The sequence below is a fragment of the Podarcis raffonei genome, chromosome 15 (genome assembly GCF_027172205.1).
Source record: "Podarcis raffonei isolate rPodRaf1 chromosome 15, rPodRaf1.pri, whole genome shotgun sequence".
NCBI lineage: Eukaryota > Metazoa > Chordata > Lepidosauria > Squamata > Lacertidae > Podarcis > Podarcis raffonei.
This window is the reverse complement of record NC_070616.1, coordinates 4164334-4186419: the sequence shown is the minus strand read 5'-3', so window position 1 is coordinate 4186419 and position 22086 is coordinate 4164334. Positions and strand designations below refer to the sequence as shown.

Below are 22086 nucleotides of genomic sequence, written 5' to 3'. Positions count from 1 at the left end.
TACCTAAAACCAAGTACCTAAAACCTTCCTTCTGTTCTGTACCTAAAACCTTCCTTCCAAGAATGAGGATGTTCTTAGGTACTCTGTCCCACTTACTTACAGTTAGCAAGCCAGTAGACATTACTCTTGTTCATTCCATGCTGTGAGAGGAAAGTCCTGTTCTGCCATGTTCCAGGCATCAGCAGATCTCTGATTCTGGAATAGGGCCAGCTACCCTCTGGAATTCTGGGGGCATGGGCAGAGTCCTCTGTGTTCCTAGCTTACATAAGAATATAAGAAGTGTCTGCTGGATCAGACCAATGGGCCATCTAGCCTAGAATCCTGTTCCCACAGGGTTCAGCCAGATGCCTGTGGGAAACCCGCTTCCAGAGTTCCCTCTTTCCAGTTAACCAGCTAAACATTAGTGTCACTGCTTTCTCTGCGCCAGGATAACCAACATGGTCCTCTCCAAGTGATGTGGACTCCATAATCCCCTGACTGTTGGCCACGCTGGCCGGGGCTGATGGAAGTTCTTGGGCTACCAACTGGAGAGCAGCATGTTGGCTGCCCCTGCTCTGCACTGCACACAGAAGCATTATTTCAGAGCCATTTTTGCATGCTCTTGACTGCAGCATGAACTCTCAGATGGGGACCTTGATGTCGATCTTGTTGGGGAGGACGAGGCAAACCACCTGGACGGCAGCAGCTCTTCAGCTAGTTCCACAGCGACCAGCAACACAGAAGAAAATGATATTGATGAAGAGACCATGTAAGAGACCCTGTTCTTGTTCTGCCATCTTTGTTGTCTGTTGAAATGGAAGCAGGGTTGGGAGGGGAAATCCTACCCTACATTATTGTTGCTCCCAAGGCAGCTAACAAAGCATAAGGACAAATGAAACACTGTGATAAAAATTTTATCTATTTTATTTATTTAACAAAATTCAGACAGCGCATGGCTGCAATAAAACCTGTAAGCAGTTTACAAAAATACCCCAACATAATTATCAGTAAAAGGACAGGTATTGAAAAGCATTCAGAAGATAATGAAAATCAACAAGCTAAAAAGAGATTAAAATTCATGTCCAGTTCTACATGTCTAGAAAGGCTTGCCTAAAGAAAAATGTCTGGAGAGGCAGCACAGAGGTGCAGAATAAGTATTGTGTGGCACCTGTAACACTGAAGCAGTCTGCACTTACAAATATTTGGCTTCTTTCTAAGACTACATGCCTGTACATTTCAAATGTGATTTTTTCCCAGTGGTCTATGCTTTTAATAGAATGAGGGTTCAAGGGCTGAGAATAGTGATGAATGAGCATTTTTAGCACTGGGGTATTATTTATGAGTTTTGTTGGGGTTGTTGCTATTAATTTTTAAATATCTTTTATTTTGGATCTAATGATTTATGTGGAAATTGTTCAGTCTGGTTGTGTACTTTTTGATGTTTTGTTTATTGCTTATTACTCTTTTTGTTAAGCTTGTATTTTTTATATGTTGCAATCCGCCTTGAGCATGGTTTTAACTTTGGAAAGGTAGCATACAAATAGAATGATTGATTCATTGATTGATTGAGATAGCAGAATGAACTGTACCACTTCAGAGTAAAAGTGGGAGATGAAGTGGATATTTAACACACTTGTGGCCATGCAGTTGAACTTGCCCGCCATCTCCTCTCCCTATGTGCCCCCTAAAATCTGTTCTGGGGGTTCCCCAAGCTATCTAGAACAGATTTGGGGAGGGTGCAGGGGGACAGGATGGGGGAATTTGGTTGTGGAAATGGAAATGTTAAAGGGTAGAAAAAACAAGTCTTCCTGCAAGGAGAAAACTAGCAAAGCTAGTACCTTTTGGATACCTACCTTGTAGGGACTATTGAAGTAGCTGAAGGGGTAGAATCCATTCCAGCACCCTGGGACTCTGCTGCTTCATTCTGCCGCATATATAGACTGAGCCTTAGATGCTAATACTTGAGTGATGTAAGTGCATGTGTGAAAGAGTGGTTTTATCCCATAACAATGAATTTCCTAATCTGTGCAGTTTAAAATCTGTGAAATTCTTTTAAGCACAAGTGATTTTTCAGAACAAAGGCTTCAAAGGAGCTCTTTGTTTTGCTTTAATTTGTTTCTTAGGTCTGGGGAAAATGATGTGGAATACAATCACAACATGGAGCTGGAGGAAGGAGATATTGTGGAGGAGGCAGCTTCTGCCGCAGCAGGTGCCTCGGGTATGAATGGGACCCTTTTTTCATTAAACTGCATCTTAGTATACGGAGCCTGCTTTCCATCCTTCTCCTTGTTCTCTCACTGCCACGTCAGAGGCAACGCAGAGCTGTGTATTCTGCAGGATTTTCTATTTTTGGAACTGCTGCATCATGTACCGTATGTGGAGATTATTGCAATGTAGGGCAGTCTTCCCATTGGCTCACAGTCATGGGAGGTTTGCAGCTGAATTTCCTTAAGGGCTTTTAAAAAACGCATCAATGGAGTGCTGACGCTTCCCAGTCTTCTTTTTTAAAAAGAAAAGAGAAAAAGTACTCTTAAGTAGAGCCAGTGGTTGATTTCCTCTTTTGCCTTTTACTCATTTTCCTTTTCCCTTGGGAGTGTTGACACTTTATCTTAAACAGTGTGATCTTACTGCATAAGCTTCCTTACTGGGGTGAGGAAGGGATGAAATGTGTGAACCTCTTAAGTATCAAGTGGAGAGGAGTCCAAGGGAATAGTGCCTATACATTTGACTAATTCAGACACAGATTCTTCATCTGTGGTTGGGATTTTGAAAGCTCTTGGAAGGTTTCTTTTTAAATAAGCACTTAAGATACCAGTTCTAGCAAAGATCTGTCAATTATCCTGTTGGGAGGGAAGCGTTGATGGTGTTGTATTGCAGTTCTCCTTATAACTGTCTAAATCCTATTGTGGCTCAGATAGCAATCACTGGCATACGACAGTTAAATTATACCTCTGTTAGAATTCCTTCTGAGCCAGGAAATTAATTCATATTTAGCTGATTAATACCACCCCCTTTACAGGAACAGAGGTGGAGGCATAATGTCTGCAGAACTAAGTGATTGATTGTGTTCCCTAGCCTTCTCTTTTTAAAAGTGTTTGCTGTCTGTAAAATCCTCCCTCACTGGTGTCTGTCTGTAACCCACTCAATTCTGAGGAATCTCCAATTTTGCTAATTGCGTGTTCTTAATCACCTGCTTTGCCAGAGCCCCTTAGTGGCTTTTTATATGGGTGTTTATTTTCCCCATTCAACTAACTTACAGCTGGCAACTAGATACACTGTTTCCCTGCACAGACTTTTGCACCAAGAGTAGTCTGGCTACAATCCTGACAGACACACATACTGAATTCGCTATTTGAGAGTGTAGGGGTTGGCAACTGCAGTGGACGGGGCACTGCCCCACCAACCTCAACCTGCCCTCAGCCAGCCTCCGACTGCCTGCCTTCTTATTTACAACCAGTCCAGGGAGTGGTGCTGCCTGTCTGCTTTCTCCTCCTTAGTGTTGCCCTTGTACAACTCAGCAGGGAGAAAGGTGGGAACAAAATTAGAACTATTAGAGCCAGTTTGGTGTAGTGGTTAAGAGCAGTAGACTCGTAATCTGGTGAACCGGGTTCACGTCTCCGCTCCTCCACATGCAGCTGCTGGGTGACCTTGGGCTAGTCACACTTCTCTCTGAAGTCTCTCAGCCCCACTCACCTCACAGAGTGTTTGTTGTGGGGGAGGAAGGGAAAGGAGAATGTTAGCCGCTTTGAGACTCCTTAGGGTAGTGATAAAGCGGGATATCAAATCCAAACTCCTCCTCTTCTACTACTCTTCTCCTGTTGGTCTCTCTGCCTTCCATCTCACCAGTCCCAATGGATGACAGCCACCCCTGACTTTAGAAGGCCTCCACTGCTGAATGTGAAGTGCTTTAGACATTCTTAAAGCATTATAAGAACACTAAGCATTCTTCTCCTTCCAGGTGGGAGCCACGGCTATCCCACTGCAAGCAGCCGCATGTCCAGGAGGGGAGGAAGCGCACTAGGCTCTTCAGCCAGTAGCAGCTTACTTGACATAGACCCTTTGATTTTAATTCACCTGTTGGACCTGAAGGACAGAAATGGGATGGAAAACCTGTGGGGCCTACAGCCGCGCCCTCCTGCTTCACTGCTGCAGAACAGAGGTGAGTGGATGGAACCTCCCCCCCCCCCCGCCATCCAATCAACAGCATTAACAGGATGGAGCTTTCTGAATGGTTTCCTGTTCAAATTGCTTTGCTATACTTGGAATGGTTTTTAATGTGAAGCAACAGAATGTACTTCAGTCATCCAGTTGTGTGTTCAAGTCGAAACCTTTGTGTGTCTTGAAATTGGCTGCTAAAGCTGTGCAATGTTAGGTTTTTGTCTGTCACATAGGGTCTTTTTCTGGGAAGGATTTATAGTCTGCACTAGTTTTCCCCAACCTCAGTTCTGCCCACCCTCATCTCCTAAGATGTTTTAGATTATAACTTCCATCAGCTTCAGCCATCTTGGCCAATGGTCAGGGATGATGGGAGTTGGAGTTTAGAATATTTGGAGGGCACCAGGTTGGAGAAAGCTGAACCCGAACCTGAACCCTGAAGACAACCAAGGGGGTGTGCATGAGGTTGGATGTAGGCATTTGGCTTAAACCAGATATCTTAGGGTTTTTATCCAGTGTTGTCCACATAACTTACTGTTGTTGTCCAGCCTAAGAATTCTCTAATAATACATTCCAGTTCTGTTTTCCTTTAGTAGCATACTTGCTGCTGCAGATGCTTCTCCTTGGTGTTGTTTGAGATGCCTGCAGTCCTCAGCCCGTGGCCCATCTGAGCTCTTAGAGAGGCAGGCATGATCTCAGGGCAAACCAGCCATGTTGGCCATATTTTCATCTGTCTTTCAAACACTGGAGAGGTATCTTAGCCTTAACTGGGCACGTGCCAGAGGAAAGGTGACCTAACCATACACATCCTTTTGTTGCTACAAACCAGTGAAGGTCAAACTGTAATGTTTTTATTTTGTTTGGAGTTAATTGGCCTGGAGCCACTGATACCTGGTTTCAGGTCACTTTGAAGCAACCATTTTGTTGACTTTAGAGAGCAGAGGATAAAATGATGATCCATCTGGTACACACACACACTTTTTCTTCTTTCCATAGCAACACCTCTTGTCAGCTCTAAAGATAGGAAGAGAGAGAGAGAGAGAGAGAGAGAGAGAGAGAGAGAGAGAGAGGCTGGAACAGAACTTGGCTGCTGCAGTCTGGCAAAATTAAGCAGGCTTCATGTTATCAGTAGAAAGAGAGGTGGCTAAGTGGCTTGTGAAGTTATCCAGATTCGTAGACAGGGGGATAATGACAAGGTGGCCACTGACAAGGGAGCTCTAAATTTCAGCTAGGAGTGAGATGATGGGGAGCGAACTTTACTGCCGTTTCCATCGCCATGTTTCGTGGTACATGTGTTGTGATTCTTTGAGTGGACAGAGGAAGAGATCTGATTATATCGTGTCTTGTTGGAATGCAGCTGGGATAATTACAGCAAATTTAAGGACTTAAATGAGCATTCTGATGTATATCCAGATGCACATTCTGAGCAGAACCCAGAGCTTCAGAGCAAAGGCAGTGCAGCTTCAGTTTGCCTTCACTGATGTGCCCGCATGGCCACATCTGATTGGTTTCCAACCACATTCACTTATGCTGTGCAGACTGCATGGTTTGTGCTGGTTCTGTAGTTGCCATTATGTATGGTGTACACAGAACAGCCAACAGAATGAAATCATGAGCTCTGTGATTGTGAAACTAGCTGGGGAGCAGAAAAGGCGTCTTCCGCGGCGCAAGGCCCAGGTATTTGCTCTGTGTCTATAGACATTGTCTTGCTGGGCTTCTTATTTTTTTCCTCCATTTCCTCTCTGTCAAGCATCCTATTCTCTCAAAGAGAGGGATCAGCGGAGGCACCAGGCCATGTGGCGTGTTCCGCCAGACTTGAAGATGCTGAAGAGGTTGAAAAGCCAGATGGCTGAAGTCCGCAGTAAAATGTCAGATGTGAAGAACCAGCTGTCGGAGGTCCGGAGCAGCAATGCTTCTGATGGGCCAACCGCTTATTCATTTTCTGGTGACCAGGGAACCTTGGCTACTTGTGGGACGGAGAGCTACAACAAGCTGCAAGAACTTGGGAGGGAGCTGCTGACAAAATCATCCCTCTCTAGCTGCTACATACGGAATTGTAAGTGGGGAAGGGGGCTTAATTGTCCCTTTTTTGCAGAATGGGGTCTGTCTGCCTGAGAACAGAAGTATGCTGCCTTTCTATAGCCTAGCCGTGAGTGCGCCTACTCTGAAGGTGGCAAAAGAAGCTGATAGCATGCACTCATGGTTCCATTGGAATGGTGTTAAATAAACCTTTCCAGCCAGACATTTTGATTTGTGGATTTACATGTCCAGCAGCTTGGAAGCCTATATAGTTTTCTGATCCAATTTCAAACCGACTGCGCCTGTACTGTGAATGTTAAACAGTTCTTGCCAAAGCAGCCACCATGATGGTGGTTCTCTTGAGGGTTGTTTTTACTCAAGTTAGTGGCCTCCTGGGATTCTAAGAATTCCAGCCCTGGGGAGTGTTGAAACATGCAAGTGTTGAAACAATCCGAAAAAAGACTTTCAGATGAGGTTCCTCATGTGGTGCGTTTCTGGTGCTTCACACAGAGCAGAGCAGGCCTGCATAACTTGATCTACCAAGCCCGGCACATGCCTGAGCCTATTGTGGCGTTCTCCAGGCGCATTCCATGATGCTGCAGTTGTGTAGGTTGAAAGATCAGGGGGGATATTAAGCTGCCGGGAAGCTGTGTTCTGCTTGATAGACTGCAGCAGGCAGGCCTGGTGTAGAAATAATTCATTAGAATTTAAATGAAGCAAAACCTTCAATAGATTGATTTGATTTATTACAGTCACAGACCAATAAAAGTTGATGCAAACAGGTTCATTTACATAATAAGAGAACAGACAGAGGAGCCGAAAGGGACTTCTTCCTTTACTCTCTGCTTTCTCATTTGTATTGAGGATAGAGATAATTTAACTAATGTATGAAGAATCATCGCTTACACAGCAAGATAACAGGATTTCAGCGGGTCTACTGGGTAGAGAGTTCTTAATAACAATTAAGTAGGAGCCTCTTCACGTACCTAAGGATCGTAGGCTGCTTCCTTACCCTGGGTCAGGCCCCTCATCTCAATAGCTGAATATTATCTACTCTAACAGTACTTCTCCAGGGTCTCCAGCAGAGACAGGTCTTTCCTATCTGTGCTTCCAGAATATGCTCTTAGCTAGACACCAGAAACTGAGCCTTCTGCATTCAATGCATGTGCTCCCACCGAGCTGTGCCCCCACTAGATGCTCTGTGATCTCCCATCCCCAGAACTGGAATTAGGAAGCTTTTAATCAGTTTAGGTGACAGATGTGCTTTGAGGTGCTCTGGTTTAGATACTAAATAACTTCCGTTGTAGCAGCAGTTTTCAATGATGCAGAGTAATAAAACTTGCAGAATGAGAAAGGCATGTGGGGAGGTTTACCCTAAGAAAGGGAAAGTCCCATCTCCCTGGGAGGGCAAGTGGGATGTCACCCTCATTTTCAGAGTCATTACTGAAAGATGTGATAATGGTAATATTAGTTGGCATATCTTTGTTATTTTTTGTTTTTTAATGCTGGTTATTTTAAATGTAGGTTTCCTTTTCTAAATCTTGCAGCCACAAATAAGAAAATTCATTCAAGCAAAGCTAGCCGAAGTGGAGCAGCAGGGAGTTTGTCTCTGCGAAGAGCAATGGATTGTGGGGATGGAAATCTTCACTTGAAGGGAGATTGTCAGATTTCCTCTGAAGGTATAAACAGTTGTGTGTGTGTGTGTGTGTGTGTGTGTGTGTGTGTGTGAGAGAGAGAGAGAGAGAGAGAGAGAGAGAGAGAGAGAGAGAGATTTCCCTGGTAACTACTGCATACTGAGATTCCAAATTGCTGTTAATAGACCTTACAATAGAGCAGGGGTAGCCAACATGGTGTCCTCCAGACTCCATCATCCCTGACCATTGGCCATGCTGGCTGGGGCTGATGGGTGTTGAAGTCCAGTGACGTATGGAGGAGACCCCAATGTCTACCCTTGCGATAGAAAGTTGTTCACAAACCAAACCACCCAAAGTATCCAGGCTTGACAATATACAGTATTTTCCAAAGTATGGATTGTGTGCTGCAACATTGGGATCCCATTGTTATAGCCTGGGTGGCCGTGTGACACACTTGCCTTGCCTTTCCATAGGTTGCCTGGGAAACCCAAAGCCCAGCAGTAGGCATGGCTCCCCCAGGTCCTTGACCAACGGCTGTGCCTCAGAGCCATTGTCTAAGCCCGAAGACAGGCAGTGTGAAGTCTCAGATTCTGATGTGGGTGCGTGTGGCTTAAATGGCATAATGCCTGTGGAAAAGGCCAGGAAAATAACTGCTGTGGGGTAAGTTTGTGTTGCTCAGTTAGCCTGTTTGTGGCTTCAAAGAAAGGAACATCATTTTATTCTCACCTTGTGGCTTTTGTAGCATATTTCTCAACTTGGGGCCCCTCTCTTTCCCATCCTCCCTGTTGGGAGATGCTCAGTAGTTAATGCTACATATATAATAAATTGACCTGCACCAGAAAACCACCATATATTAAAAGTAGCCCATGTTTTCTCTGGCATGTGCCCGCTTTACTTGTATTTGTTGAAAATGTTGGCTGAAGTAGTGTGCTTGACAGGGGAGTATTTGCAGAGGGGCAATATGGTGGGTGGTCCTTTGTAAAAGACTGATAGCCATGTAAGGCTTTGGGGCCTCAAATTGTTGTCTGTAGGTACCATGGCACCCTCAGACGCTCCTTTGGTGCCTGGCAGGGTCCCCTGCCCCTCCCAATTTTTTATTGTTTGTTCAGATTGCACGGGTGACTGCTTTTTTATCTTTTTGGGGGGTTTATTTAGGTGGGTTACCTGTTTGGAATGGGGGGTTCTGAACATAGCCACTTTTTATTCTGTGAAATTGATATTTTGGGGTGCCTATGAAGGTTTCTTACAACTTCCAAATGTGCCTCCAGGCTGGAGTCCCAGTTGCTGGAATCACAAGCTGGGAAAGTGTTGTTGCACTCAGGTCCTGTTTGCAGCCTTTCCACAGGCATCCACGTGGCCTCTGTGCGAACAGGATGCTGGATGGGCCATTTGCCTGACCTGGCAGAGTTCTTCTGTTCTCCTTACTTTCTTACGTAAAAGTTTGGGCATGGAGACTTGACCTTCTAGACTTGGTAGTTGTTGTCTGCATGATTTCAGTTTAACCCCAGCAACCAAGTGCCTTTTTAAATAACAAAAGCTTGAGCTTCTTGGCAGTACTAGCTTAGCACTGAATGTCCTTGGCTGCTTTGTAAAACCTGCCCTGCCTCTTCCTCTTAGACCCAATTCAAATAGATGCCGCGTGGAAACAACAGAGCCTGCTGACTTAGAAAACAACACGGAGGCTGGAGAGCTGCAGGTGGTGCTCTCTGAGGGAGCCTCAGCAGCAGGGGCAGAAGAAGGTAAACCCAAGGCTGTTTCGGTTTTGCAGGGAAACGGGCCCAATAACTAAAAAAACAGAAATGTCTCTTCACGTGCATTAAGGACTCAGTAACCTTGCAGGTTCAAGTATTGTGAATCTAAAGAAGCAACTGTGGTTGTCGATACAAAGAGTCTTCTACTGAACTTTCTTCTCTTACTATTCCACACGTTTGGAATCTTGCAAATCACTAGCTGGAAAGCCAAGCTGTACTCGGTAGCTTGCTTGGGGTTGGGGTTAAGTTAGTGGTCTGAGGTGCAGAGGGACTTGGTTACTTACCTTCCATGCAGGGCACTAATGTGTTGTTAGCCAGTGCAAAGAGAGCCTGTATTAGCATGCCTTCTATATCCAGGAGGCTCCTGGTTCAATCTGCCCCTGTTCTTGGATCCTTGGAGGACCTTCTTCCTGTCTGAGTAAACTGTAGGAGTTGTAGTCCAATGACATCTGGAGGGCACCAAGTGGGTCTAACCATTCAGCAACAGGAGTATCCAGAGCAGTGCTTTGAAGGTCAGGTGTGTACCTCAACAGAATGCAGAACAGGTCTCTGCTGTAGCCATGCAGTCAGTGGGTTGCCTCTGGGAAACATTTTCCATCTCTCACCTCGGCTCTTCCATCTGTGAAACTGGAATAAGTGGCTTGCCTCACAGAAGGAGGTTGTGCTAATGAGCAAAGGGGCTGTTTATCTCTCTTGAGCAGTGGGCTGAGGTTGCTGTGAGGTCCTCTTGGCAATGATTGTGGCTTAGTTGGGGTTCTTATGCATCTTTAGAATGTGATCTAAAGCAAGCTTAGCAGCAGTGGGGAAGACTTTGCTTTTCCCTATGGAAACAAGAGGCCACCCTGGGGCAGGGAGTAGGTTGTTCATTTAGAAGGTCTCCCCACCCACCCCCTGCCACTCACACTTTTCTTGCAAAGCTCTGCCTTCTACCCCTGCAGGCATTTGAATTTCAATGTGTGACGGCACTAAGGTGCCAGCATCCACCACCGTTATCTGCGCAGGGCAGTCTTGCGTAGGTGTTGCAGGAGGCGTGTCTGACATCAGCTGAAATTCCTTCTTAGTCACTCTGCTTTGCAGTTTGGCTGTCGTAGGAGGCAGCAGGAAGAAGGCAGACACACTAATTTATTGGGTTTTTTAAAACCTGCATTATGGAAAACCCCGTTCCTTCTTATTTCCTTTTGTTAAGGGAATCGGAAGCAGAAGAACCCTTTTGGTTTGTCTTTTTGTAGCCATGGAGACGGAGAATGTTGGCAGTTCTCTGTTAATACTCAAGGACAAAGTTAATTGGGAGCCTGATGTTGTAGTGTGATGCTCTGAGCTGGGGAAACCTCACTCTGACGTTTAGGTTCTCTTTGTATGTGAAACGGGGAGTACCTTCCTAAACGGAGCTGCTTAGCAGAAGCCCTACAGCACCTTGGCCCTTCTATTGAAACTCCCCAGGTGTGCTTTACAGCCTCTCTGTGATCTGGAAAAGTGTCCTGATTTGCAGGGTAGCACTTGGAGAAGCTGGGTGGTGTGAACCTGCTTAAGGAGGTTACGGCGCTGCCTTCAGCTGCTAAATATAGATAACGTTTTGACTTTGGAGCTTTTAGAAAAACAGTGATTCACTGATGTGCTGCTGGTGGCAAGAGGGCATGCTGGCTGGCTGGCTACCAACTGCAAAAAGCAGCTTAAATAGTGGAAGCAAAGACTATCATTAGGTGGATTTACTGAAGTAAGAGTAAAAAAGAGATTACGTTGGTCTGCAGTGAAAACAACATGTGGCTAACAGTCCAGTCCTCAACATGCGAACTTCCGAACAAGTTAAATTGATGTCAGTGGGTTTTACTTTTTAGTGCACTGAGGATTGTTTGTAGCAGACATGGAAGCTTAACATAGAGTGGAAAAGGAATATATATAACCTGTCAGCCAGTCCAGGCCATGTGGAATTCTTGTTAAAATTATAGCTTTCATTAAAAAACACAAAAAAACTAGAGACAACACGTAGTTGCCCACACATGTTTGAAAGTTAGTAACAAAAATGACTCAGAATTGGAAACTAGGAAGGAAGTAAAATGGAGAACACTGGACTTCCTCTAAGGTTTCTTCTGTTCAGATGGAACCAGGCATCTATCTAGTGATGGGTGCTGCTCCCATTGACCAGTGGAGTCAGTACATGGAGACTTCAAAATTTCTACTGGGGAAATGATCTGGTCATGTTTGGAAGTCCTACTCCTGAGGAAATACACATCAGAGAGGTAGCACTCAGGTATTGATGCTGAAAAATCCTTTAGAGCACTCAGGCATCAGATTCCATAAGTCTCCAGGAGTAGAACATCCTAATAGGTCCTAGAATTGCTACACTCAAACCAAACCTTACTAGAAAGTGGTAAGTTCATGACAATAGAAACCCCTCTTATATAATACAAAGCTGCATTAAGTATTAATACTGTATTGTATTATTTGTTTGAACTCTGTAAACCAAGGGTCGGCAACCTGCGGCCTATGGGCCACAAGTGGCCCACGGGGGTCGTTTAAACGGCCCACGAGTCACCCCTGAACCAAGCTGCCCACTCAGCGAGTCCCCACATGCTGCACTAAACGGGTGGAGCAGAGACTCACCTTCATGGCGCCAGAAATCGCGCCTGCACAGATGCCGGAAATTGCATCTGTGCAGACACAATCTGGCCCACAGAGCGATCTCTGCAGGAGTGAACTGGCCCAGGTGAGGTAAACGTTGCCGACCCCTGCTGTAAACCATCCTGGGGCCATAGGACAGGGATCAGAGCTTTAAAAACTAATTTTCAAAAAGTGTTGAAATATAACTAGAAGTGAGACAGTAACATTTGTCATAAAGAGTCCTTTCTAAGGTTTTAACTAAGTTGGCCTTCCTAGGGTCATCGAACTTGTGGCTCAAAGGGCTGATGCACCCCCGTCTCCCAGTTTACCCCCATGGGAATGCAGATCTTGAGAGGAAACAGGTTTCCATTGCTAAAGAGAAGTATCCAAACACAAACTTGGGCCTTATCCAGGGTGAATCTGAATATCCTGCTCTGCTTGAGGATGAGGAACTGCTCTGAGACTCTGCTCTGAGTCCCCTGAGGCAGTGGGTTTGCTGCAGCGTCATCTTTTGACTTGACTGCCTAACTCTGCTTATTCAGTTCTCACAATTCTGGGTGGCCAGTTTTGGAATCTTGCTGAAGATTTCAGCCACTGCCCATTAAAATGTGGAACTTCTTTTGTTAATTGTATTGTCTCAAAGAGTATAAATGAACTGTGGTGCTTCAGCTCTTCAATAATTTCCTGTGATGCTGGTTCTTCCTGTTCATCAAGTCTCCCCCCACCACATCACTCCATAGGAGGTGTTAACCTCTGAGAGAATGCTTTTATTCTCTTTCCAAGGCTCCATGTTGCTTTCTGGGCCAATAAGGCTGGGAAGCTTGAGTGTTTTTTAGATCTAGATTGCAGTTCTCAGGGAAGAGACTGAAGCTGTTGGTGCTTTTTTTGAGAGCAGTTTCTAGAGCCTCAGCAATCTCTCCTCCTCCTTGCTGTGTGCAGCTGGGCTTTGCCAGAAACACATCCTTCACCTCCTGCCAGGCATGAGCAGTGACAGTGACATTGAATGCGACACAGAGAATGAAGAGCAGGAGGATGGGGAAGCTGCCAGTGCCGCTCCAGATGTCTTCAGCCAGGCTTTCCAGTCCCAGCCTTCAAGTGACGGTAGGTAAGGAGGCTGTGGGACAGGGATCAGGGCTGGGGAAAAACTCAGCATCTAGGTCAACTGTCCCCCACCTGGGACCTTCCAGATGTTTCAGACTACAACTCCCATCAGCCCCAGCCAGTGCTGGTTGGGGCCGATGGAAGTTATAGTTCAAAACATCGGAAGCGTACAGGCTGACCTATAAGCTGCAAATATTTCCCTTTTCCTAGTTCTCTGAGCTTCTGATTTTGTACTGATGGTTCTTATCTAGTGCTACTCCCAATATTGGCATCTGCCACTCTCACACACACATATCATAGTTACACTCTTGGATCCTGAAGATGCCAATATTTAAACTCTGACCTCCTCAGTGTTCCTAGTTATGAAGCCGAGAGGACTCCCCCAAAGAGGCAACAACAGTTCCGTTGATTTGTGTGGGCCTTCTTATTGCAGTATGGTTGCCTTAGCAACTGCATAGGCTTCATGCATCACCACTCTCTCTCTTTTCACTGAAAGGACCACATTGGTGATGCAGCCTGGATGGGCACATGGTCGTGAAGGCTGCCTCTTGCATGGTGTAGCAGGACCTTCACTTGAGTGTCTTGCAAGTAGGACAAACATCCCCTACCCATATTGCATAGGGATCTTGGAAACTGAGCAACTCAATGCAAGCACAGTATAGTGGGCACATTGCTTAATGTGGCAGTGTTATAGTACAGGTATTTTCCATCATATGTTCAGGGGAAAGCTGTGTGAGAAGCAGCCACCCATCTTGCATTATATGGGTTGCATTATATAAAATTATTTTAAACTGCTTTTGGTGTGTTGTGTTCTAAATGCCGGTTGTTTGTGTGTTCAGCCTTTGAGCTATGCTCAGTTTTTCCTGAGGGTGACCAAACAGGCCCTGAAGACCTCCCTTTTGCCACCGGAAAGGACGGCAGCACAAGGTAAATGGCAAAGGAACTGCTGTTGAGCTACTAGTTTCTGTATGACCTGAAAGTCTCATTGTGGCAACTGACTTCAGTCACCCTTGATACATTAACTTTCATGAGGATTTGGGATCTGTGGAGTGAGGCAGCTACCAGAGAAAACTGCCATTCTGGCACAAGTAACTTTCTGCCTGGGTGATATTGTAACATCTTACGACTTGATAGGTTTCCTCACTCTTTATGCTTCTGTCAAAAACTGTCTTTCCAGGAGGAGGAGATCCTGCTGAAGCACTGCAGTACATAGTTGCCTATTTGCATTGTTGTTGCAGGAGACATTAGGCTGCTCTGAGAGCTACTTGCTTTGCTTTCTCCTTTTTTGTTCATAATTCTAGGCTTGGGTTCTTTAAACCAGGCTGGGAAAAAATACTTCAGGTGTATCCCCCCCCCCCCGAATGTTGACTTGGGCTACTTCTGCTAAGAAATTTCTTTCTCTCTCTGGCCCAGGTAGAGCATGAGGTAGCAGGGGCTACCCGAAGTTGGATTAGCCTTCATTAGCCTATTGAAGGTGGCTGGATGAAGCATCACTGGGTCCCTCTTAATTCACCTGCATTGTTTCTGGTAATGCCTTGTGCACATTTCCTTGCTCCTTCCGGTCCTTTTCCTACTGAAAATCTAGCTGTACTCGCTTTTCTGATCCTGCTTGGTGTCAACCTGCACCCTGTGTGCCTCTAAATGGTGCTGGAGCCTCAGCCTTGCTCTTCATGGCTGAGGAGTTTGGGATGGGAGAGGGAGAAGGGGAAGGGGATGCCCACCCCACCTTTATTTTTAAGTGAATTGAACTGACACTAAAGCTGTTACACTTCTGATTCCTGAGCTACTTACAGTGAAATGCCTCTATCCATGAGTCTCTCCTCTCTCCCCATTAGTCCATTTTTGGCCAGTTGAAAACACTTGTTGCCAAACTCTTTTGCCACTGTGCATTGCATTTGAGCTGCTAAAGGTGTTCTGTGAAGCTAAGCTGCATTGGCTGTTTTCTTTTAAGCACGAGTTACTGTATAAATGTTTGTTGCGTCCTCCTGAATGTTGTACTTAATGGAAGGGTTTATTCTTGTCGTTTAACTGCTGTAAAAATTCATATAGTTCAGATGAAAATGGTTTGCACTTTTAATTAATAAAATGAACATGGAAATGACAGTGCTTGTGCAGTTTAAACCACAGACCTTGGACTGAAAGGGATATTGTGTGTGGCATGGGGATGGCAGATTGTATGCAAGAAATAGCTGTTAAAATGCCCTGATTGTTACAAGCTGGTGAAGGGAGAGTGCCTAAAGCAGAGAATGATGTATATCCTTAGGACTTCATATCAACGCAGCAGCAGTGATGAAGGTGTTTAAGGTTGGGTCTGATCCAGTGGGTAAACTTGGCCACATCCCTCTGCCAGTTGATATACCTCTTGCTTTATTGATCATAGCTTGATTGCTTGCTGAAATTTCCCAACCCACACTTCATAGTGCCCACGTTAGGCACAAAGATGTAACATTTTCTCTTGAAAGTGTAGCTTGCACTGGGTAAGGTCAATTCCAATACTCCAAAATGTCAAGCCATTTGCAAGTTCCTCTGGTGATATTTTCAGTTAGAACAGCAAGACTGTGCTTAGTAGCAGAATTGAAGTCCTGTTGTTGCCTGACGTAAGATTCCCCCCCCCCCAACTTAGCTCCTTTTGAAAAGTGACTTTGTTTTCCCCTCTTTAAAATGTGGTTATTTCCCTTGAAATAAGTACACAAGAGCATAATGTTTGCTGTTTTATTAAGATATTGGTAGAAGTTGAACATAGTCCTTACCTTTTGTGAACAGCTTTAATAAATAAAATATGGCTAATACATGATTCCTACTGAACTTGTGAGCTATAGGAACAAAGTTGTCAACGGGTCCCAACAGAGTAGTAAAGTCATTTCTAGTAAACCAACCCACTTCATTAGTTTTCATGACAGCATAAGTATATTTCAACAGGAACTCATTAATACACTTGGCATTCCTAGGAATGTGCCATGTTAACGTTTTTAGTAATAAGGGTGAATCTCAGCTGGCTTTCCCCAACCTAGCTTGGTTTAGACTCTCCCTACTTCTAGAAACAAAAAAGCAACAGCCAAGAATGGTAAGTAAAACAAATCTGTTTATATTTATAAACCAAACCTTCTGATACTTGTATAATACGGTGCTGTTTAATACTGGAAGTTATAGATTAGTGTTTAATGTAATGTTAAAAGTGACTTTGTCACTTGAATGTATTCCTTGACAGTGGGCACATTCACATGGTGTGGTAAGCTCATAAACCACCATGGCTTACTGTACATGAGTGGATTGTGCCCACTTTGCTCCTCTCAACTTATGCTAGCAGGAAACAAATCCTGATCCTTGCTTTGTCAGGGGTCATGATTTATTTTGCTCCCAGCAATCTGTAGCCAAGGTTTGCTCTTGACATACTGATCATGCTCTATTGAAGCAAAACATGATCCCCGGTTCAAATATAAGACTAAGCTGGGGGGGGGGTCATGATTGGTTTCCTTTCAGCATAAGCGGAGCTGAGACAAAACAACACCAAAAGGTGCTTTCTTGGTAAGCCATTAACTGTGGCTTACTTTCATGTGCAAACTGGGCCATTGGTGCAAGACTTTAACCTCCTCCAGTTGAAGGTTTTTATGCTGCACAGCCCTAACTCATAGGCATATGCAAAGCTACAGTAGCCTCGCCTTGCTTCTCTTTTTTGCATGAGAATGAGCTACATTTTGGCGGAGCCGGCTGTTCAGGTTCTCCAGAGCTGTAACGAAATTTATAGGTAACGGAAGGGACTGCTTGAATGTAATCTGCATAGTTGCTTTAATTGAATGTTCTAGGGAAAAGAGCACTGTGCCTCTGCATAAATGACAATGGACCACTATGAACAGAAGGCGAAAGGTAATGTTATACTCGATGAGATGGAAGGTTCTAAATTTAAAAGGCATTAGCAAGTGGCAGCTGCTACTTAGGCGTGTCGGCTGCTAAAAGCCACAAGAAGCAGGAACAGGCTCTGCCAAAATAAAGGATGGATATTCTCTTCCTCATATGTCCTCCCTTGCTTTTCTGAGCCAGGAAGTGAGGGGACAAAGAAGGGAGTGCTTAGCAGGGGAACCACAGGAGTCTGCTTCCTTTTCTTGGGGGGAGGAGGGCTGAGTCACATGGAGTAGGCGGGTGTGTGCCTCCCTGGCTTCCAAACAGACAAGGACAATTGATGGCACTTCAAAATATAAATATTTTACTTCTACAACTTGTTAGTGCAAGTGAAATGGATTAATGGCTTGCTGCTCTGCTGCTATTCCATTTCTTGCAACCGGAGGCATTCCTCACAACTCTGTTAAAGCTGGAGACAGGAGACATTAGGAGAGGGATTAAATGAATCCCTTTGAAACTCACAGTGAATAAGCTCACCAGCAGGTTTTGAAAAGCCTCAGGGGAGAGGCAGCCTGGAGTCTCCTGTCCTCACCAACTACCACCACCACTACTAGTGTTCCTACACAACTCATGTAGCTGATGCAGATTATGAGAACTTGAGGGCTGCTTCAGCTCTTTATTGGAAAGGTCTCATTATGCAAATGTCACCACTATTAAAATACACAGATTTACAAAACACTTTACAGACAACCAACATTAACAGTTAATAAATACAGTTAGATACCTATATTTTTTGTACATTCTCGCCAGCTAAAGGATCAAAGTACAAGATACAGAACACTGAGAATATCATTAATTAAAAAGGGGAGCTTATTGCTTACGTCAGCAAGCAGCAAATAAGGGCACAGGAGTTTGAACTGAAGAGAACTACGTCCTATCACCAGTGGCATTAAGAGAAAAACACACAGCATATCACAAAGCACTGCTTTTTTTTGCCTAGTGTGTAGAATTGAGCAGCTTATATTGGACCAAGAACTACTACTTTTAAATATGTATTCTACCATGGCTGAAGACTTGCCTCACAAATGGATCCTACATACTCTACCACTATGTAATGAAAGATGAACACTTTCTAGTTGTAACAATATTTTGTACTGGACCACACTAGGAATGGATGGCAGATTCTCTCCTGTAGGATGAACAGGATGAGCAGCAGATAATCCATGTATGAATCCACACATATGGAGTTACACTTCTTTTATAAAAAACGTGAGAGCACACTCTGAGGCTAGTACTTTCCAATTATGACTGCATGTTGGGAAGAGGTCAAAACACATTTGCAACATTTTAGAATTTTGACATGTCTTCAAAGAACTGCACTTTCCCCATAGAAGCACAACTAATTGAGCAGAAGGGCATTGCAGTCTACCTTCTCCCCTGCTATGTCAAGCATGGCAGCAGAAACAGCCTGCTCGTCTGCAGCTCCTCATTTCATTGGTAACACTTGATTTGTAACACAACGCACCTAAGGCTTGCAGATAAGTGGGAAAGTGCTGTTGCTCCTTAATTTTGGTTATTCCCCCACCCCACCCCCGGTGGGTAAAAGCCAATACCTTTTAGCTTTCTGCACTTGATTTCTAACAGTTTCATCAAGTTTATTGAAGAAATTGAGTTAATAAAAAGCCATTCAGAATAATTACCTAATTCTCCCCAGTCCTTAGGCAAATTATCAGTTGGGGGGGTCACAGCTCAGGGGCAGAGCACCCGCTTTGCATACTGAAGGTGCTGGGTTCAATCCTAGGGCTAGAAATATCTTCATGCTTGAAAATGATGGAGAGCTGCTGCTAGTCAGTGTAGACAATACTGAGCTAGACAGACCACTGGTCTGACTCAGTATAAGGCAGCTTTCTATGTTCCTATACACTAATGTCAAACTGCATTGGGCAGTGATTCTGTTGAGCTAAAACTTAATCCCCATGGAATTATGTAATGTAACATATTCAGATCTGTGTACATTTAATGCCTTAGTATTTTAGATAATTCAAGCGAATGTTATCAACCAAGAGACCTCTTCTAACATACTGTCCCTGATGATTCTGCATTTCAGCTATTTAATGCTAAAACTGATTTTATTTATATATATATAGAGAGAGAGAGAAGTGTTTTGCTCTTTAGTATGAAGGATGGAGACAGGCAATCATCAAACCCTTCCTGAGCAACTGACAATTAGAGTTCATCTAGTCTCTCTCATTTTACAACTGCTATAGCAAGCTGCCTTCCTCTAGCTTTTCCCCAGTCCCTTCATACTCTGAAAGTCTCTTGCAAGGACCAGACAAATAGCTGAGCCAAACACTACACTGCCATATTACTGTCCCCTCTGAATGGGGAAGGGAGAACTGATGACCAAAAAGTCTGACAAGCAAGTTGCTGGCTCCATCAGTTCACAGGACAACATATTTGAATCTGAACTAGCTTTATATCAGTTTGACACCTGAGATAAATTAGGGATTGGGGAGGACACAGTGGTGGAAAGATTTAACCACTACTATTATTAGATGCAAACAGTTTTAACATTATTACTTTTTTAGTTTAAAAGACTAAAATGTCACTAAGCACCCCAAAAGACTCCAAGCTATTGAAATTTCAATATAGTTTCAACTTTAGCCACAGGAAATGATCTTTAAAAACTACAAAAATTAGCATTCCCTCTTTTTTATATGTTACATGGGGGCATAGATAAGATTAGTCTTAACTTGGATATACAACAGGGGCTAGGAGTGCTCAAGTGCTAGATTCAAACCCCCTATGGCTTTTAATAATGTACCTGCAAAGGCCTGCTGCTTCCACAATGGCTCTGATAACCTTAAAGAACCACCCCACCAACTACTTCTGTCTTCCTCTTCCCTTCCCTCCACCCCACCTACAAAAACTGGCAGGTTTTAAAAACGAGATCCTCCAAAAAATATTGCTCCACAGACTCATCTCAAACAGGTAACACTTTTTTTTGGCAATCTCTCTTTTGAAAGAATCTCTCTCCTATTTATTCCATCGTGTCACTGTCAGTATCTAGTTGCCATAAGCAAGATGAAGCTATAGATACGTGTTTGTGTATGTGGGTAAGAGAGAGAATGTGTATGTGACATTGCTGAGAGAGAGAGAGAGACTGGCACACCAGCCATTATTATTATTAATTTTAGACTGAAACACACATTCCTAGGATCTATTTACATGAGTGGTGCATTCCACAATCACATGGTTCTGAAATGCTCACTCTTTTAAATTTACTCCTCATTCTGTGAATGCCTAACCTAAACTATTTGGGGGAGGGGGGCAGGAGAGGGGAATACAAAGGAGCATGCTACTTTGTACACCTCCAGAGGAGCCCGGGGTCTGGTATACAGTGGCTCTGCCTTTGCAGCAGGTGAATACTCTTGCCATGACCCCGGCAACAACTAGAGAAGCCCTGCCAGAGACGGCTTCTTATCAACTTATTTCTACGGCTGTTCACACTGCAAGGTGAGGCCAGAGCTAACTCTTCTGTGGGGGAAAGCAGCCTGTTCTCAAAGAGAAGCATGTGGAGCTTGGGCTTGAGTCTGGCTAGTCGCTGCCACCGCTTTGCATCACAGAAGTGAAGGGGAGAGAAAATGGAAGCTCTTCCTCCCCAAGATTTGAAGTGCTCACCTTCGAGCCTGCTGGAGATGCTGTACTCGTGTGGGCTTGTGGAGCCAGAAGGAAGAGAGGCTAGCTGCTCCTGGAGACTGCTCTGCCCGCCTGCGGGAGGCGCAGGGTCGGCCACTGTCTCGTTCTCTGCTGACACACCCTGACCCAAGGTTGCCCTCTTTGGTTCACAAGTGCTGAACCACTGATCTGAGGACAGGCGTTTTGCACTCTGAAGTTTGCTAGCTTCTATTTTCCTCAGGTCAATATAGCCTGGGTCTTCCAACACGTTGATCCTGGAACCTGCACTCAAGGTAGTTCTGTCTGTGAAAGAATCCACTCTCCCATCGTACCCTAGATCAGCAGGCGCGGAGACCTGGTGCTGAGGCCACGGTCTCTTGCAATCCCCGTGGTTTTCTTTATTGTCGCCGTTGTCTTCTTGCCCACCTTGGAAAGAGTTCTCTGTCCACTCTGACTCCTCACTGATGTTTACGGCCGTACTCATGTCCCTGAGAAAGACCACAATGACAGTGATGTTGTCGCTGGAGCCAGCATCTCGAGCTGAAGCCACTAACTTGTGGGCCACCATGCTGCTGTCCCCATTGTTCTCCTTCAGGTGGTCAGCCACCACTTTCACTGCTTCGTCAGGGTTCACGGTGTCATAGAAGCCGTCGCAGGCTAAAATGAGGTAGTCTTCCGATCCATCCAGAACTGTGGAGCCCGAGTCCGCATCCCCACAGATGTATGGCTTGTGTTCTGCATCACCTGGAGTAGGTGGGTAAAGAGATCCAGAGAAGATTTAGGCAGCTGTGAAGTCAGGATAGATCAGTGAATTCTCTTTACCTCTTGGCTTAAGGCAGTGGAATAGTGAAGGCAGAATGCTCACTGGTTGGGAGACAAGGGCTTGAAGCCTCCTGGGTGGGGACTCACTTCTAGCTCTCATTTGGCATGAAAGCCAGAAAACACGAGAAGAGGTGGAGCAAATTTAAAAGGCCTAGGAATCGATTGATGATTCAGAATGCCATCTTTTCTAAGCTACTGGCTCATGGGAGTTTAGACCTCAGTTTGGTAAGAGCCCCCCTTTTGGATTTGCACTGCTTTATGGGGATGAGAGGAAAGCTGTAAATCAAATTGGACCTTGCAAATTCAATGGGGATCCCTGAGTATAAAAAGCCCATTTTGTCTTGTGTTGAGTTTAGCATGCTGTCTTTCTCCCATACTCTGCTCATAAAGCACAGCTCTCCTAAGCAACAGCTCCCCACCTTCTGGGATGTTGCTGTAGCACTGCTTTTCCAGGACAGTGGAAAGACAAGTAACTCCTGCACTGGACATGCCCCTGCTTATCACAACAAGTG

At 44.7% G+C, this 22086-nt stretch overlaps 2 protein-coding genes across 6 annotated transcripts in view; one reads left to right on the top strand and one right to left on the bottom strand.

The window, feature by feature from the left end:
* Nucleotides 1–15248, top strand: part of TRIM37 (tripartite motif containing 37) — a 39202-nt gene extending 23954 nt beyond the window's left edge. For 2 of the 4 annotated variants that reach the window (XM_053366880.1, XM_053366883.1), the window contains 10 exons: nt 612–748; nt 2103–2197; nt 3938–4138; nt 5885–6190; nt 7701–7832; nt 8261–8447; nt 9405–9526; nt 13076–13237; nt 14077–14164; nt 14651–15248. In XM_053366880.1, coding sequence (XP_053222855.1) covers nt 612–748; nt 2103–2197; nt 3938–4138; nt 5885–6190; nt 7701–7832; nt 8261–8447; nt 9405–9526; nt 13076–13237; nt 14077–14164; nt 14651–14654 — 1434 coding nt within the window. In that variant the 3' untranslated portion in view covers nt 14655–15248. Of the gene's footprint in view, nt 1–611; nt 749–2102; nt 2198–3937; nt 4139–5884; nt 6191–7700; nt 7833–8260; nt 8448–9404; nt 9527–13031; nt 13242–14076; nt 14165–14650 lie in introns of those variants that run through there. The other 2 variants (XR_008327752.1, XM_053366881.1) reach the window with 2 other exon arrangements.
* Nucleotides 15249–15935: 687 nt separating this feature from the next.
* Nucleotides 15936–22086, bottom strand: part of PPM1E (protein phosphatase, Mg2+/Mn2+ dependent 1E) — an 88082-nt gene continuing 81931 nt past the window's right edge. For both annotated transcript variants that reach the window (XM_053366884.1, XM_053366885.1), the window contains exon 7: nt 15936–21496. In XM_053366884.1, coding sequence (XP_053222859.1) covers nt 20433–21496 — 1064 coding nt within the window. In that variant the 3' untranslated portion in view covers nt 15936–20432. The remainder of the gene's footprint in view (nt 21497–22086) is intronic.